Below are 15,801 nucleotides of genomic sequence, written 5' to 3'. Positions count from 1 at the left end.
AAACGTCTGTGCAACGGCACCCCCCCCCCCACACCCACACCCGGAGAAAGGGGAAGTGGTGGAAGTAGGGCTCAGTGAGTATTAATAATCTGTACTGGGGCTGCAATGCTGAATCTGTTATCCACATGAAAATAAAACAGAAATAAAACAAAAGAGCAGTGATTTTTCCTTCCTAGAATCTCCCTTACTGGACCATGCTCTTGGCTAGGGGTAGTGTAAGCCGGCAGGAATTATTTAAACCTCATTCTCTTGTAGCTGGAAAGTTCCCCTTTTGAGGAAATGCTGCTTTACCATCAGTTTAATTAGCTCTTGATACTGTATTCAAATCTAGAAATGTAATCCAAGGAAAAACCAGTGTCAATGCTCAATTTGAGTAGTATTTTTTTTTTGTCTGCTCCACAGATGAAACAGAAGGGACAGATGTACTTGATTCAGAAAGCTCTTTATTGAAATGGATTTGTATATTGTTATATAAAAAAATGTATAAAAAAGAGAAAAAAAAAGTAGAAAAGAGAAAGTAAGACAGGGGAAGAGATTTGCAGGAGCAGACACACAACCATGAAGGAGGAGTGAAAGTCAGCCCTGTTCCCTGCAGCTGAGACCATGCTAGGCTCATCTGAACAGAGCCTGGAGTAAGGGCTTGACGCCTGACCTTTGCAAGTGAAAAGTGGGTTTATGTCACAGAGCTACAGCAAAAGAGGAGCTGTGGGTTCATGTAAAAACATTGTGCAGGAGAGGTGCTGCCGACTACATTTCCTTTGCCTTGTGAGAAGGACAATGATCTCAGGGAAACTGTGCTAGTCAGGTGGGAGTATTCACATAACCTTTTTATTTTCAAAATCAAACAATTTCAAAGCATCAAGTAAATCCCCTCATTTTCCTCTGCACAAACTGAAAGGTCCCAGAAGGGAAGCAAGAAGGGTCTGAAGCCAAAACTGTATCCCAGGCCTAGCCTCTCCCCCAGCTGTAAATCAACACTAACCGATGACATGGCAGAGCACTGGTGGAAGAGGGCTCTGCTGGGATTAAGAAGAGTGTCCTGCCTTCTTTGTAGCCCACTGGAAAAAGTTGCAGCGTGCCTGGAGGTTAGAGGCATGTCCCTCAGGGCGTGCACATGTATAGAACTGTTTGCCATGGTTGGTTCCTGCTTTTTTGACCGTTCGCAGCACACAAGGCTCCCCGTGGCCCTTGCAGAGAGGTGGTGGTGACGGACCCTTTAGCACAGATTTCCAGAAAGCTACTGGTGGGGTTTCCAAACAGGGTGCTGGTTTCTCCAAGGTTGTCTTTGTCGTGGGTTGAGGATTTGTTGTTTTGGCCTCTACAGGTCTGAGGAAGCGGAGGAGGCTTCCCTGTCCATTGCCAGGCCCCAGTTTAGTTCGTTTAGCACCTTTCTGAACAGCTGCCTCACTGCGCTTCTGACTAGAAGTAAGTCCCTGTCTGCTCCCTGAGGATACCTGGTTTTCCCTCTTTTCCTTGCTCTCCAGCAACACTTTAACCGCCTCTTTGTCAGCACAATTCCTTCCCTTATCCACCTTCACCAGGAACTGTAGCAGTTTCTGCTGCCTCCCAGCGAACTCTGGCAGGTATCGGGTACAAAATGGTGGGCATCTGGGGGCTGGCAGCACCACACACCCCAGGCAGGCTCTAACAGGACAGTGGTCTGAACCCTCCACTTCTGGCATCAGATCAGAGTCCTGGAAGTGTCCTCGTACTAATGCTGCATCCCCAAGGATGTAGTCTATTCGTGTGCCGTAGTTGGTGTGCCGGGCACCTGTGGCGGAGGACCAACATGTGAAGGCATCAGGTCGTGCTGGATAGAAGTAGCGGAAACTATCAAGAAAGCGTCCTTCTGCTGCCCCTGATGACTCTGGGCTCTCTCTTTCCTCTGGTGGTGCAAGAGTGGCACAGGTTCTTCCTGGATCCACCAGGAACTGACTCAGCCACTTCCGGCTTGGGTTCTCCTCAAAGCTTTCCTGCAGAAAGGGAAAACAGGCTGGGGTCACTCCTATTCCCAGAATCAGACTTCCTCTGCTGACAGCACAGGAACACTCACAAGTGTATTCATTGATTTGTGCTTACTGTAAACTGGCTTGAGATTTTTTGATGGAATGGTATATAAAACTAATTAAAAAAAAAAAAACAAATAAAATAACTTTAAGTGCTAGAAACTGATGCAGACACACCAGTCACATATAAGGCAGAGAAGCAGAAGGCTGCTAGTCCACTGCACCCCTGCTAACCACTGTTCTGCAGTAGGAGACGAGAGGAACCTGTATAACAGCATGCAACGTACCAGACCATCAGGGTCACAGTGGTCAATGGGTCTATGAGACGTATTTATGTCACCCAGGACAATCACGTGGCTGAAAAGAAACAAGACCAGATGTTATTAAATAAAAACGTACAACTGACACTTCCTCCTACCCAATACATGTTCCAGACCCTCCACTCTCATCAGAGGCCAACCCCTCAACATGAAATAGAAACATACCAAGCAACCCTCCACACACATGCCAAATCCCACCCTAAACTGCTATTCAATCTGATCCCATTTTAACACTAGAAAATGAATGGTATTAAAAAAAACAAAAAACCTTAAATAGCTGGATGTGCGAGTGACGCTTAGATGGCGACTCTGGATGTGAAAAACTAAGGCTGGTGCTGGACAGACTTTTGTAGGTCTGTGTTTTGTATATGGCAATCCAGTTTAGGATAGGCTGGGAAGGGCTTCAATGGCAACTTCAGTAGTCGGAACCGAGGACAGTGCTGGGCAGGCTTTTACAGACGGATTCAGATAGGCTGGAGTGGGCTTTGATAGCAACTCCAGTAGTTTGAACATAACGACAAAGCCGGGTGGACTTTTACGGTCGGTGTCCCAGAAACATTAAAGAAAGACCATGATCAAGTATATTCATTGCTGACTTAATCATGAATTGACAGTGAGTGCAACTATTCGGCAGACTGGATGGACTATTCAAGTCTTTATCTGTTGTCACTTACTATGTTACTTGACCCCAGATGATGAAAATAAAATATCAGACCCCAACTCTCTTCCCTTCCCGTCTCATCCACTCCCTTCTCCCCTTAGCCAAAAAGACAGCATCAGCAGTCAACACAGGGTCCTATGTGTCAATGTGCACTCAGACTCCAGTACTGCTTATGGGTTCCCAGTCTAAAAGAAGGAGGGGCAGGGCCTGAGAATATTCACTAACTCAGTCCCCAGTACTGCTTATGGATTCCCAGTCTAACAGAAGGAAGGGAAGAGCCTGAGAATATTCACAGGCCTCAGTACTGCTTAAGGCAGGCTTGTCCAACCTGACCCCCCAATATCATTTTTCTGGCCTGCAGAAGCTTAGTGAAAACAAATTCCTGCACCGGGGATCCCTGCTTTCCTGCCGTAGCTCGCCTAACTGCAAGCTTTAGCAGTGGAAGTGCAGGTTGGTCCCTTGGTTTCAAGTCTCAAGAGACCAGTCCAAACTTTGCGTGCTGTGTGACTTAAGCTCGTGGTTAGAAGAGTCGCAGGAAGGAAGCAGGGGTCCCGCTGGAGGAATTTGCAGCTGTAGCCAGGTGAGGCACGAGGAGTCCAAACAACAGAGGATTGTTTATTTTAGTCAGCTTTTTTTTTCCTATTCCATACAGTGAAGATAGAGAGAGAATGGGTGAAGGTAGGGAGGAGGGGGGATATATGAGCAACAAGCCTGCATTAGTGCTAAAGCAGTTTATTTAGATTTTGCTCACACCTTTTTTAGTAGTAGCTCAAGGTGAGTCACATTCAGGTACACTGGATATTTCTCTGTCCCAGGACGGCTCACAATCTAAGTTTGTACCTGAGCCAATGGAGGGTTAAGTGACTTGCCCAAGATCACAAGGAGCAGCAGTGGGATTTGAACCGGCCACCTCTGGATTGCAAGATTGGTGCTTTAACCACTAGTTGTAAGCGTAGTTATCTATTACTTTTCTAGTTTTTATTAGTTGCATGTTTAGCACTTTGCTCTTTTTTGTATATATAGACATTTAAAAAATAACATGTCTGTTCTTATATACCATGTCAACACCAAAAGGGTCAGAACAATTCATAAGATGAAAATACAAATTAAACAAAAATAATAACATCTTACATTCAAATACTGCTATCCTGTATATAAATACAAATCTTACATTTACTACGATTCATGAATACTACTTAGTGAATAACAAAAATTTAAGTGACTTCCGGAACCGCAAGTAATTTGTTTCAGTCCGACTAGTAATGGGCAAGGCATTCAATATAGGGACCACAGCAAGTGTAAATAATCTCTTGGGAATGGAAACCAAGCAAGATAATAAAGAAAAGAGGAGACAGTAACTTATTCAAGTGCGTAAGTCTAGTGGTGGTTCTGCAAGGCTGAACATATCAAAACTGAAAGACATTCCAGTACTAGTTTGAAGAGTTATTTTAAGTATTACTAATTCTTACTTGAGAATTGTCTGTGAAAGAGGGAGGGGGGACTACATATGGGAGAGAGAGACAGACAAAAGCAGGCCCAGGGCAAACACTCTTGGAGGGCCACCCCAGATGCAGAGGCATAGCCAGAAGCCTTTTTGCTCTCTCCCCAACTCCATTCCCTCTCTCCCATTAAAGTTGATACCTTTGCTGGCGGGAGGGAGGGGGGGTATCAGGCGAGTTCCCACCCAACAATTCCCCCCCCCCCCCCCGAGACAATTCCCACTTAAGGGGACAATTCCCAGCAAGGACTTTTTCATCCCTGGACAGTTCCCGCCCTCCCTAGCCTGTAGCTTCTTTCTTGTATCGGATCCCATAAGTCCTGGTGGTGCTTTTTTTTTTTTTTTTTTACAGCGTCTGAAACGTGGAGGTTAGAGCAGCGTACGAATGTACACAGAGAACGTATAGAAACTTTTCATAGGTAGAGTAGTAATTTGTTATAAATCGTAATCAGTGTGTCATTTTGAGGGGCTGAATTAGTTTGAAACCTAGTTTCGGGGTGTGTGGGAGGCAATTAACTGCAGTTTGTATCTATTTATTTACTTATTTATGACATTTAGATCCCAGATTAAACATGAACTAGGTTGAAACCTAATTTGGGAACTGTCCCCCACATGAACTGCAAATCTGGAAGGGGAAAGGGATTTGTAAAAGAAAAAAATGTTGGGGATATGAGAGGGTATTGGCTCCCCAAACAATGTGGAAGAGAAAAGGGAGGGAGATTATTTGTCCTAGTGTGTTTTGTATTTTTTGGTTTATGGGTGAGAATTGTCCTCCCTGGTGTGGTGGGAATTTCCTAGATGGGAATTGTCCAGATGGGAACTGGTGGGTGGGAACTGACCTAGAACCCTGGAGGGAATGCCCAGGCCCCTCCAGCCAAATAGCTGTGCAACTCAAACCTCCCCCCCCTCCCCCCCGGTGTAAGGAAGTCATGCGCGTGAACAGAGTATGCGCAGAGTGCCGACGTTGGCTGCTAGAAAGCATGATGCCAACTTCCTTACACAAGAAGAGATTTTGGGCTTCAGAGCTATTTGGCTTGGGGGGGGGGGGGCGCGGTTGGGTATCCCCTCCAACCATTCAAGGTACTGCAATTGAGTGGGCCCAAGCACAAAGTGGAGGGGCCCGCGCCCCCCTCCATGCCATGAGGTCAGCCAGGACCCCCTTTGAGAATGAGCCCTATATGTCCGTCCCCCCCCCCCCCCCCCGCAGGTCTGGAGACAGCGACGGAGAATGGGTGACGGTAGGGGTGGGTATATACAAGAAAGAGAGAGAGAGAATGGGTGAAGGCAGGGGGTACAAATGAAAGAGATGAGAGAGAGAGAAAGCGAGAGTGAAGGCGGGGGGGGGGGGGGGGGGGGGTTCCCTGTCCAACAGGAGGAGGGGGACAAGGCCTGAGTTGACTTGCAGGCTCCATGCTGCACTACTGGGCACAGGCAGGAGAGAGCAGCTCTATTTTTGTGATCCCATTTGTAGTCCTGACCCAGTCTGGGAACCATTGCTATACACATGCCAGGATCCCCACCCCACCCCCAACACACAGAAAGGCTGGACACCTCCACCAGGGGCAGCCCTATAATTAGGCCAACTGCGGCAGAGGCCTCAGGCAGCACTTTATAGGGAGTGGCATCACAAAGTCTTTCACAGTTGCTCATCACTCAGCTGTTTTTACTTCACACCCTATCATTGTTGTGTCCCCCAAGATTCTATCCTTTCTCCAATCCTCTTTAACCTTTTTGTTAGCCCCCTGGTCACCCTCATTCAGTCCTTCAATAATCAGAACGTTTGTCTATGCAGACAATATCCTTTTGGTTTTCCAGCTTACTAATTTGTAGCCGCCCTCTGGACTGACTCCATCCTGTTTATATCTTTCCTTAGGTGTGGTCTCCATAACTGCATGCAGTACTCCAAATGAGGCCTCACCAGAGACTTATACAACGGCACTATCACCTCCTTTTTCCTGCTGGTCATGCCTCTCTTTATGCACCCAAGCATCCTTCTGGCTTTGGTCATCACTTTTTCTACCTGTTTGAAAGCTTTAAGGTCATCAGACACAATCACCCCCAAGTCCCGCTCTTCCTTCGCATACTGAAGCACTTCACCCCCTATACTGTACCGTTCCCTCGGATTTTTGCGACCCAAGTTTTTGAGATTAAACCTTAGTTGCCAAATATACAATAAAAAGCAATAAATGAATAAAGCAATCAAATATTAAGACCTTATCTTAATAAAACATACAGACAGGGCAAGTGTGTACACAGAAAGGCATGAATATACTATGTCACAATCATTATAGAAACACTGATAAATCTGATTTTTGATTCAAACCATTTGGTGTCAACTGTGTTAAACCTAAATATGAATTCTTGTTCTTCTTGAAGCAGTAATTTGTTTAGATTCCCACCCCTTCATGAAATGGAAGGTTTACTGACAGCCATAAATCTCAACTGATCAAACATACGATTGTATTGTACATAATGTTCCATCAATGGTTTCTCAACAATCTGACAAGTAACTGTGTTTCGATGCTCTATAATCCTAGATTTGAACTGAAATTTTTGTTTTTCCAACATACAACAATCTGCAGGGACTAATCACTATGCAGATGACTCATTCAGATCTACAGCTGAAGACATGTTTCAGTTTATATATTTCACCACTTTTAGGATGTATGGACAATTCCCACAGGGATTATGTCCAATGATATTCTTACCCCTTCAGGGTTCCCTTGGCCACCCTATATAGTAAGTCATACTTTATTATGAAATATGGAAAAGTTAACTTAGAGGGGTCCTGGTTGCCTACAGAATTCCCATCCACAGTTACAACCCTACCTCGTGCAGCTCTAAGGGACTCGTCCTCTGACTAGGCTCTTTTAAAGTTCTCTGCGATTCCTTTGCTACTCCACTAGGGTAGACTATCTAAATGGTCTGGGGCATCCGGACTGCCGTGTTCCCTGGCTTCAGATCACCATCCACTGCAGCTCCTAAATTCAGTGAGCAATGCAGTTTCTTCAACTGTCGCTGGAGGTGGGGTTTAGGCAGTTTCAGGCTCTTGGTATACAAGTTGGGGTCCTTCAGAGGGAAGATCTCTGGGAAGAACTCCCCCCCTCTTTCTGTGGGCCAGCAATCAGCTGAGTCCAGAGAGCTCCAAAGTTTGGAAAATCCCAAACTAGAACTACTGGGTAGGGAAGCCAAGGCAAGACTGCTACTTCCAGCTGAGCTTGACTATGGGTGTTTTTAAAGGATACTTCAGCTGTACGACACTGCCTTTGGTCACCATGTACGCATGCCAATGTCACAGTCTGCTCATAGTTGCAGTCAGGTGAGTATTTCTCTCCGCACTATTGGTATGAGTGTCTTTCCAATTCAACTTGTAACACACAGTTTCTGCTCTCAGGATCAAAAGCCTCCACAAAATTACAACAGTGCGTGGCTATGACATTCACATCCATGGCTTCTTCAGCTAGATCCTGGCAGTACCTGGCTATATGACCTCTTCCCCCATACCTGAAACAGGTGGAGGGAGTAAGGATCCCACAACCGGGTCAGTGGTGTGAATTGTGTTCATGATCCCTTACTCAGACGCCTTCGTTGGGAACTCCAGGCTAGAAGGTGGTTTCTGGTCCCCCAGATTGTAAGCTCTGTTGAGCAGGGACTGTCTTCTTCATGTTCAAGTGTACAGCGCTGCGTACGTCTAGTAGCGCCATAGAAATGATAAGTAGTAGTAGTAGGCTGTCAGATCTGCTTTTTCTCTTTTCCTCCCAGGACTCCAAACTTGCTTCTTCTCATTGTAGAGTTCTGACTCTTTTTGTGCTTGGCAGAAGGCTTTAACTGCTTCTAAAGTGCTCTCTAGGGTTAATTTAGGGTGCTGTCTCACATACTGTTTCACAGACGGGGGGTAAGTCCTTCAAGGGACTGCTCCAGGAGGATGACTCTCACTATCTCCAGTCTCATCTTGCCTTCTGGTTGCAGACATCTCCAGGCCACTTCCTTGAGTCAGTAGAAGACACTCAGGGAGTTCTCTTTAATTTGCAAAGACCCCATCTGAAATCTCTGCCAGTAGGCCTCTTGGGTGCTGCCTGCCCTCTCCAGAACTGTGGCCTTTGCTTCAGCATAGGTGTCCGACCCACTGGAGTTGGCGTCTTGAAAAGCAGTCTATAAATTCTCCAAATAAGCTGTCAATGATGCTTCTGGTTAACCAGCCAGGCGGGCAGTTCTTTCAAAATTAGTCAGGAAAAAATAGTCCAGGTCATCTTCTGGTACCAGAGTGTGTAACTGGAAATCTGCAATGCTTACGCCACTTCGATTGAAGAGTTTTGCTGGGCTTCTAAGGATCTCTGGGAAGCCTTCTGGTGCTCCCATTGCCTCTGTACCATTTGTTGCAGCTGCTGCTGGCACTCCACTAAGGCCTGGAGCAGTCTTTCCATGTTTTTGCTATAAAGTTAGCCTCCCTGGAAATGTGCACTGCCCAAGGGAACAAAAATAAAAACCTGCCTGTCCAGCATAAACTATACTCCCCCCCCCCCCCCCCAAAAAAAAAAAAAACCTACAGCAGGGCTAGTCCCTTTTGCCCAATGTTCCAGCACAGCAGTCTTACAAGGCCAAGAGCCCCAGAGGCTAAGGATTCCGACTCTTCTGGCAAGGTAGCTCATCCCACCACTGCCACAATATGCGGTACCATGAGCAAGGGCGGGCCCAGAGCCCAGGTAAGACACACCACACAGCGGTTGCAGGTAAAGGCAATAATATTTATTACAGGTGTTGGGCAAGGGGCCCTGTTCAATTCACAGGGAGGAAGACGGCAAACCCAAAGCAAAATCCTTGAATGTGACAATGTCTTCGTGTGGACTGTTCCTGCAGGGCCACAGCATACATTTCTGTCTCTTGGAACAACAGCACACTCTACTTATCTCTGGTCTGGCTCTCCACTTACCAGTGAAGTCTTTATAAAGTACTCTAATCAAAATACAAGGTTCCAAGTTGGACTTTGCCTACCTGACAGTTGTAGTTTACACATAGGCGGTGGAGTCATAAGCTGTGGGGCATCGCTGCTTCCTTCTGGGCCTCTCAACCCAACTCTGGCCTCGCCTTTTATACTTCCTGGCAGCTGTCTTCCTTGTTCCTTCCCACCTGTGTCACTTCCTCTTTGGGCGGGACTATGGAGCTGTAAGGCAGTATTCTTAAGGGAAAGGAGCAGCGTCCTATAGACTCTCACACAGGGAGGTAAAGGGGGAATGTGAGCCTGAATAAGGGGGTAAGACATAAGAAAAGGCTGGAGGTGAGGAGGAAATGAATAACAGGGAAGGAACTGGGGTGAGTAGGGGGATGAGAAAATGAGAGTGAGGGGGGAAGACACTGGATATGTGGGAGAGAGAGAGAAATGAGAGTTACTGAAAGACAGGAGAATGAGAGCCTGTGGAAGGAGAGAAAGCGATGGACTGTGGGGAACTGGGATAAGGGAAAGAGATGAAAAACTGGATAACACTGAGGTGGTTAGAGGAATTATTAAGCAGCACTATCCACTTAGTGCCTATGAATATCCCTGTCATCATCACTTATCCTGCTAGCAGCACTTGCTAACAGTCTTAGAATATCAGCCCCAGTACAATTACTTTTATTATAGCAAGTTAAATCGAGCGTTTCTTTTGCTAACTTTTTCTTTTTGTTCCTTGTTGTTTGAGTATCTTGTATCTCCTTTCTGTTTTTGCAGAAAAGCAGGTTAAAAGTGCGTGCTGATATAAACATAGAAACAACAAAGTAGGGACAAGCAATACCCTTCCAGTCAAGTCTAAGCTAAGGGTCCAGATGTAAATCTAAAATATTTATTTTATCATCAACTGTGAGAAAGATACACTATTTACTGAAGCACTAGCTATGAGAAGACTTGACAAGTAGCCTCAGAAGTCATGTATCTTATGAGTTCCTTCTCTACATGTGAATATGAAAAATCACATGAAGCAAAACAGATGCACTGCAATGAATAGTCATAGAGACAACCAACCGAAACCTTTAAACATTCAAGTATATTGCACACCGGTTGCGAAGTGTCTGTTCATGTTGCACCAATATCACAGTTGATGTTATAATAAATATATTTATAACTGGACCCTCAGCTTAGCCTTGACTGGAAGGCTACTGTTTGTCCCTACTGTGTTGTTTTGTTTTTGACTTTTTACACAGTTAGTGTTTTTCTTCTTGTTTTTTGTATGACAGAAACATGGTTCTTTGTGTTTGTCTGACAGTTCGCATCTAATGTTTTGCTATAACTGCAGCTTCTGCTCTAGGCAGCTGGCCAGTCTTGCCTAATAGCAGGGGCTGCCCTGGCCCTACCATCATTTTGGATGCCAGAGGAGGGGGGCGACAGCTCATCCCTCACCTCAGGTAGCAGATTGCCTTGAGCCGTCCGTCTCCCACATGGCAAGACCCCCACACACTCATGCTAGACGCCTCCTATAAACACACATGCATATACATTTGATCCCCCAACACACACACATGCAAACCAGACCTTCCCCCCCCCCCCCCCCCCCATCCCATATGCAGACATAAATCTTCACCCTGGCAATCTCCCACTCAAAGTACAGGAGAATATCACATACCCACCAGCGTTTAAAATGGCCTCTGCTCTGGCCTGCAGGAGGTGATAAAAGCGCAACTTGAAGCTTTTCCGTTCTGGCTTATCTGGGTCTGCCCGTGGGCAGTACACATTTATGACAGTCAAGGTCTCTTCTCTCCCCTCTGAGAGACTACAGGAGGAAAGACATGCAAAAATAAAATTCACGGGCTAGTCTTCCATGAACTCCGATTCTCATTCTCCTTTATCAATCCTCCCAAACACTTCTACAGCAGAAATACTGATAATTTTGTCACATCTTGGCCCAGCCCTGCTACATTACTTCTCTCCACCAGTCTCTGTATCTCTACAGGATTGAACATAATTTTTTCTTGCATTCCCTGCTGCAGTTCTCAGAGTAGGTTGGGTCCTACGACTCTGTATAAGAAACAGGACACTGCGTGTAATCCTATTCTTCAATCCCTCCCCATGCTGTGGCAGGCTCAGTCAATTAACAAATGATTGACATACAGATGATCAAAAGCAAACGCCAGCACTAGAGACTGTTAGTGCCAAACTAGCGCCTGCATTTGCTACCGCCCCAAGATCAGAGTCCCCGAGCACGTGAAACCCACCGGATCTCCAGCCCTCCTTGAACTGTCGGGGGGGAGGGGGGGTCGGGAGGACTGGAGGTTCGCTGGACCTCCAACCTCCCTGTTGGGGGGGGGGGGGGGGGTCGGGTCGGTCGCCCACCAGAGACGTTTTAGAAACGCTGGGGGGAGGTTAAGGGGGGGGGGGGCTGGAGACCCACCGGATCTCCAGCCCCCGTTTTGCCTTGCTCGGGACAGGGATAGTTGGGGTCTGGTGGTCCCATGGACCTCCAGCCCCTGTGTTTGACAGGTCTGGGCTTTTGACAGCCTAGACCTGTCAAACAAGTGTGGGAGGACGCACTTTTACCCCATGATCAGAGATAATTGCGTGCTTAAATTTGCAAGTCATTATCTCTGATCATAGGTCCAATAACGCCCCCCGTGCTGTTCCAGCGCTATTTTTAGAGCTCTGTTTGGAACAGCGTGGGGCTTTTGATCATCTGCTTGTGAGTCCCTATCAGCAGCCTACTGTAGAGAGCAGAAGACAATGCCACTGAAACCTGAAAAACCCCAAAGGAAGACCGGTGTCCAGCTTGCTGAACAGAATAAAATATTCTGCTTGTCCTCCATCACAGAGGAGGCTGCAGTTACAGCGCCCTTGTAAAACATCATCTGCTTCCACCCCCAGAGGCAGCTGAACTTCCTGAACCTTACAGGATCTTGTGTTGGGTGAGGACAGCTCTGCCTTCATTGTCAAGGGCCTGTAGCTCCTCTTCCGAAAACTCATCTGTGTTTCCATAGTGACCAATGGCTCCGCTGTGACTGCTTAGCAGCCCTGAGAGACCCTCCTCAGCAGCCAGAGGTGTCACACTATCCCTGCAGAAAGTTGCCACCCCTTTGGGAACATTAAAAAAAACAAACAAACAAACAGATATTGATCAGATACAAAAGGCAGTATATGGGTCTGTATCAATAAATAAGGGTTTTATATCAATTGAAGGTAATCATCAATAGACATAAAACAAAATAAAACATGGAAAAGAAAATAAGATGATGCCTTTTTTATTGGACATAACTTAATACATTTCTTGATTAGCTTTCAAAGGTTGCCCTTCTGTCAGTCGGAAATAAGCAAACGTTGGTAGATGACAGTATATATAAGTGAAACATCAAAGCATTTCAGTGACAGACTAACAGGATGGGGATGGATAGGTGTTAGACTGTCACTGAAATGCTTTGATGTTTCACTTATATATACTGGGATATAACAAAAGAGAGGGAACGAAGTACAAACTAAAGTCCAAACAAAAAAAACAGCACCACGGGCCTTTAAAAATGGAACACAGTTCTTTAATGAATGAGCCTTGACAAAAAGACCCGACACGGGCCGTGTTTTGGTGACTAGCACCTGCGTCAGGGGTCACAGTGATGACGTGGAAAACTTGGGGAATAACTCGAATATATTCCTCTACAATATTCCTTACCCCACGTCTCATGTAGTAAAAGCTACAAAGCACCAAGGCACTTTCACTTTCTGTATCCATTTGAAAGTGCCTTGGTGCTTTGTAGCTTTTACTACATGAGACGTGGGGTAAGGAATATTGTAGAGGAATATATTCGAGTTATTCCCCAAGTTTTCCACGTCATCACTGTGACCCCTGACGCAGGTGCTAGTCACCGAAACACGGCCCGTGTCGGGTCTTTTTGTCAAGGCTCATTCATTAAAGAACTGTGTTCCATTTTTAAAGGCCCGTGGTGCTGTTTTTTTTGTTTTCACTTATATATACTGTCATCTACCAACGTTTGCTTATTTCCGACTGACGAAGAAGGGCAACCTTTGAAAGCTAATCAAGAAATGTATTAAGTTATGTCCAATAAAAAAGGGCATCATCTTATTTTCTTTTCCATGTTTTATTTCTACTGATTACCTTTAAAAAAGTGGACTAACACGGCTACCACACCTCTCTATATCAATTGAAAAATTCATATAGAGCTGAAAATTAGAACTATGGCACAAAGGGAAATCTCTGGTTCAATCCCCAAATTGGCTTGAGCTGGGTATAATGTGGGGCCAGTGTTCACAGACCCCAGGAGGGACGTCTTGACACCTAGTGGCCATGTAATCACGGTGCACATCCCTGGCCAAAGACCCTTGCTACAAAAGAATGCTGGAATGGGAGAAGGGTACCTATATAAAAGAAAGGGAAAAATCCCATCGTAATTGCAAATGAAAGCTCAAGGCACCTGATCCCAGCCCTCGTTCTGCAAGTATAAAGCAGATGCTGCTGGGTCAATTAAAAACACATATCAAGGCACAGTGAGCTAAAGTAACTCCCCCGAGGTCTCACACAGTTCGTGATTCATATCTATAGTGGCACCAGCTTTCTACGATGATTAACTATCCTGGGAGAGGACACATCAGGACAGGAGGGTTTACTCTGTGTTCCTTCTCCCTGAAGATGCCCTGCCCCTCTGCCCTCTCCTCCTCAGATTAATTACCAGAGTATCCACTCCTCCCACGGCTGAAGCTGAAATAAGAGTTGTAGCCCTCTACAATGGCAGTTGGCTCATCCAGCAGGTCTCCTGAATTGGAAAAAGAAATGCAGTCAGATTATCCACCCCCCCACCCCATCACACAGACACAAAATCTCAAATGGAGCTGCCAAGAGAGGCGGGGAAGGGGGGGGGGGCACAGAAGATGCAAAACAATAAACGAGAAGGCCCTCTAATTCAGTACAAGATAGGCAAACAAATATCCTGAGCCTCCCCATCTATTTTGCGGTAACGAAACTTAAAGCTAATTTAAAGTAGACCTTTTGTTTTAAAACTGCTTCTGTCATTTTTGGTCAAAACTCACTGGTCACTTTGGTCTCCTGGAGACAGATAACATCTGCTTGTAGGGACTCCAGGATCCCTTTCAACCCAGTTTTGGTTGCTCTGATGCCATTAATATTCCAGCTGACAATCCTCATGCTTCTTTTTGCCTACGGGGAATCAGAGGAAGCAAGATCAGAGCTGTGGAAAGAGAGAAATCATAGAGAGATTAGACAAGCACCGAGGGCTGAGGAGTCAGAGTTGGAAACAATTTTGGGTGGAGTCGGAGTTGGTAAAAATGTACCACCTGACTCATCTTCAAAATAAAAACTTACATTTATAATATATGGTTAAATTTATCATTTTACACTTGCGTATTTTTTTGTTCTGTTAATGCCTAATATCAATTCACTTTTTTCAGGGTCATTAATCAAATAGGAATTCACCAACCCGATGTGACACACTCTGATTGGTTGATGGCTGGTATTTAAGACCATCATCTACATCAGTCAGTCATTAGCTTCTTCAGCTTGTAACTGAAAGGAAGGAAGGAAGGAAAGGAGACATTTGGAATTTTGTTTGACAATTTTTGAAAATATAAATTTATAACGTCAAAGAAGCTTCCCATGAAGTCAGCTTTATTGGAGCATTTCACCATAACGCAAGATGGAAAATATTTTGTGTGTCAGTGTATGACACAGGAACCAGATGAACACAACTGTTGTGATGCCAAGATCAGCACATATTCTGGCAGTGATTAAAAAAAAAATGCTCCTACACAAGCTTCCGATCTCAAAAGACATGTACAGCGCTTTCATCCAGAAGTATTCAAAGCTGTGTGAGAGAAAGATGACAGCAAAAGCAAGGAGCCAATGCCCAGTTGTCAAGCCTCTTAAACTTGTTACTGTAAAGTCCTAATATCTTGTAGTATATAACCTTGGTACCAGCGCACACCTGAAGGCTCTATTATTTTCTGAAGTTTCCTTTTATTGAATGAATACAGATAATTTACTCACAGTCATGATGTTCAGAAGTGTTGCCCCAGGGCACAGAGACTCCGTAATTCTGAGAGCTGTATCAGTGGTTGGAGGTAGAAAACTGTAGAGAGGCAGCTTTATTGCAGAGGTGGGAAATAGTTGAACAGATAGAAGTATCTCAGAGCTGGGTGACTGGAAAGTGCAGTATCTCAATAAGAAGATATATTCAAGGTAAAAAACCAAGTTTGTTCCAAGGAGTGAAGCAGGACAAGTGCTGTCCGAAGCAAGATGGAGAATGCCTCATGGCGAGGGGGAGGGAGAGGCTAAGAAGGGCTCACACAGGCCCAGGGAGGAGGGGGTAAATAGACCAATGGGGACAGAGCCT

The 15,801-nt window shown here is 45.5% G+C and overlaps 1 protein-coding gene across 10 annotated transcripts in view; it reads right to left on the bottom strand.

Annotated features, from left to right (window-relative positions):
- Positions 1-89: 89 nt before the first annotated feature.
- Positions 90-15,801, bottom strand: part of APEX2 (apurinic/apyrimidinic endodeoxyribonuclease 2) — a 31,058-nt gene continuing 15,346 nt past the window's right edge. For 4 of the 10 annotated variants that reach the window (XM_030194045.1, XM_030194047.1, XM_030194046.1 and 1 more), the window contains 7 exons: positions 14,890-14,975; positions 14,483-14,640; positions 14,125-14,208; positions 12,340-12,520; positions 11,082-11,228; positions 2,294-2,363; positions 90-1,973 (listed from right to left, as the gene is read on the bottom strand). In XM_030194045.1, the coding sequence (XP_030049905.1) occupies positions 1,026-1,973; positions 2,294-2,363; positions 11,082-11,228; positions 12,340-12,520; positions 14,125-14,208; positions 14,483-14,597 (1,545 nt within the window). In that variant the 5' untranslated portion in view covers positions 14,598-14,640; positions 14,890-14,975 and the 3' untranslated portion in view covers positions 90-1,025. The remainder of the gene's footprint in view (positions 1,974-2,293; positions 2,364-11,081; positions 11,229-12,339; positions 12,521-14,124; positions 14,209-14,482; positions 14,641-14,889; positions 14,976-15,801) is intronic. The other 6 variants (XM_030194049.1, XM_030194051.1, XM_030194054.1 and 3 more) reach the window with 3 other exon arrangements.

The sequence above is a fragment of the Microcaecilia unicolor genome, chromosome 2, assembly GCF_901765095.1.
Source record: "Microcaecilia unicolor chromosome 2, aMicUni1.1, whole genome shotgun sequence".
Lineage (NCBI taxonomy): Eukaryota > Metazoa > Chordata > Amphibia > Gymnophiona > Siphonopidae > Microcaecilia > Microcaecilia unicolor.
Note: the sequence above shows the minus strand (reverse complement) of the source record. Positions and strands in the feature narration are given on the sequence as shown.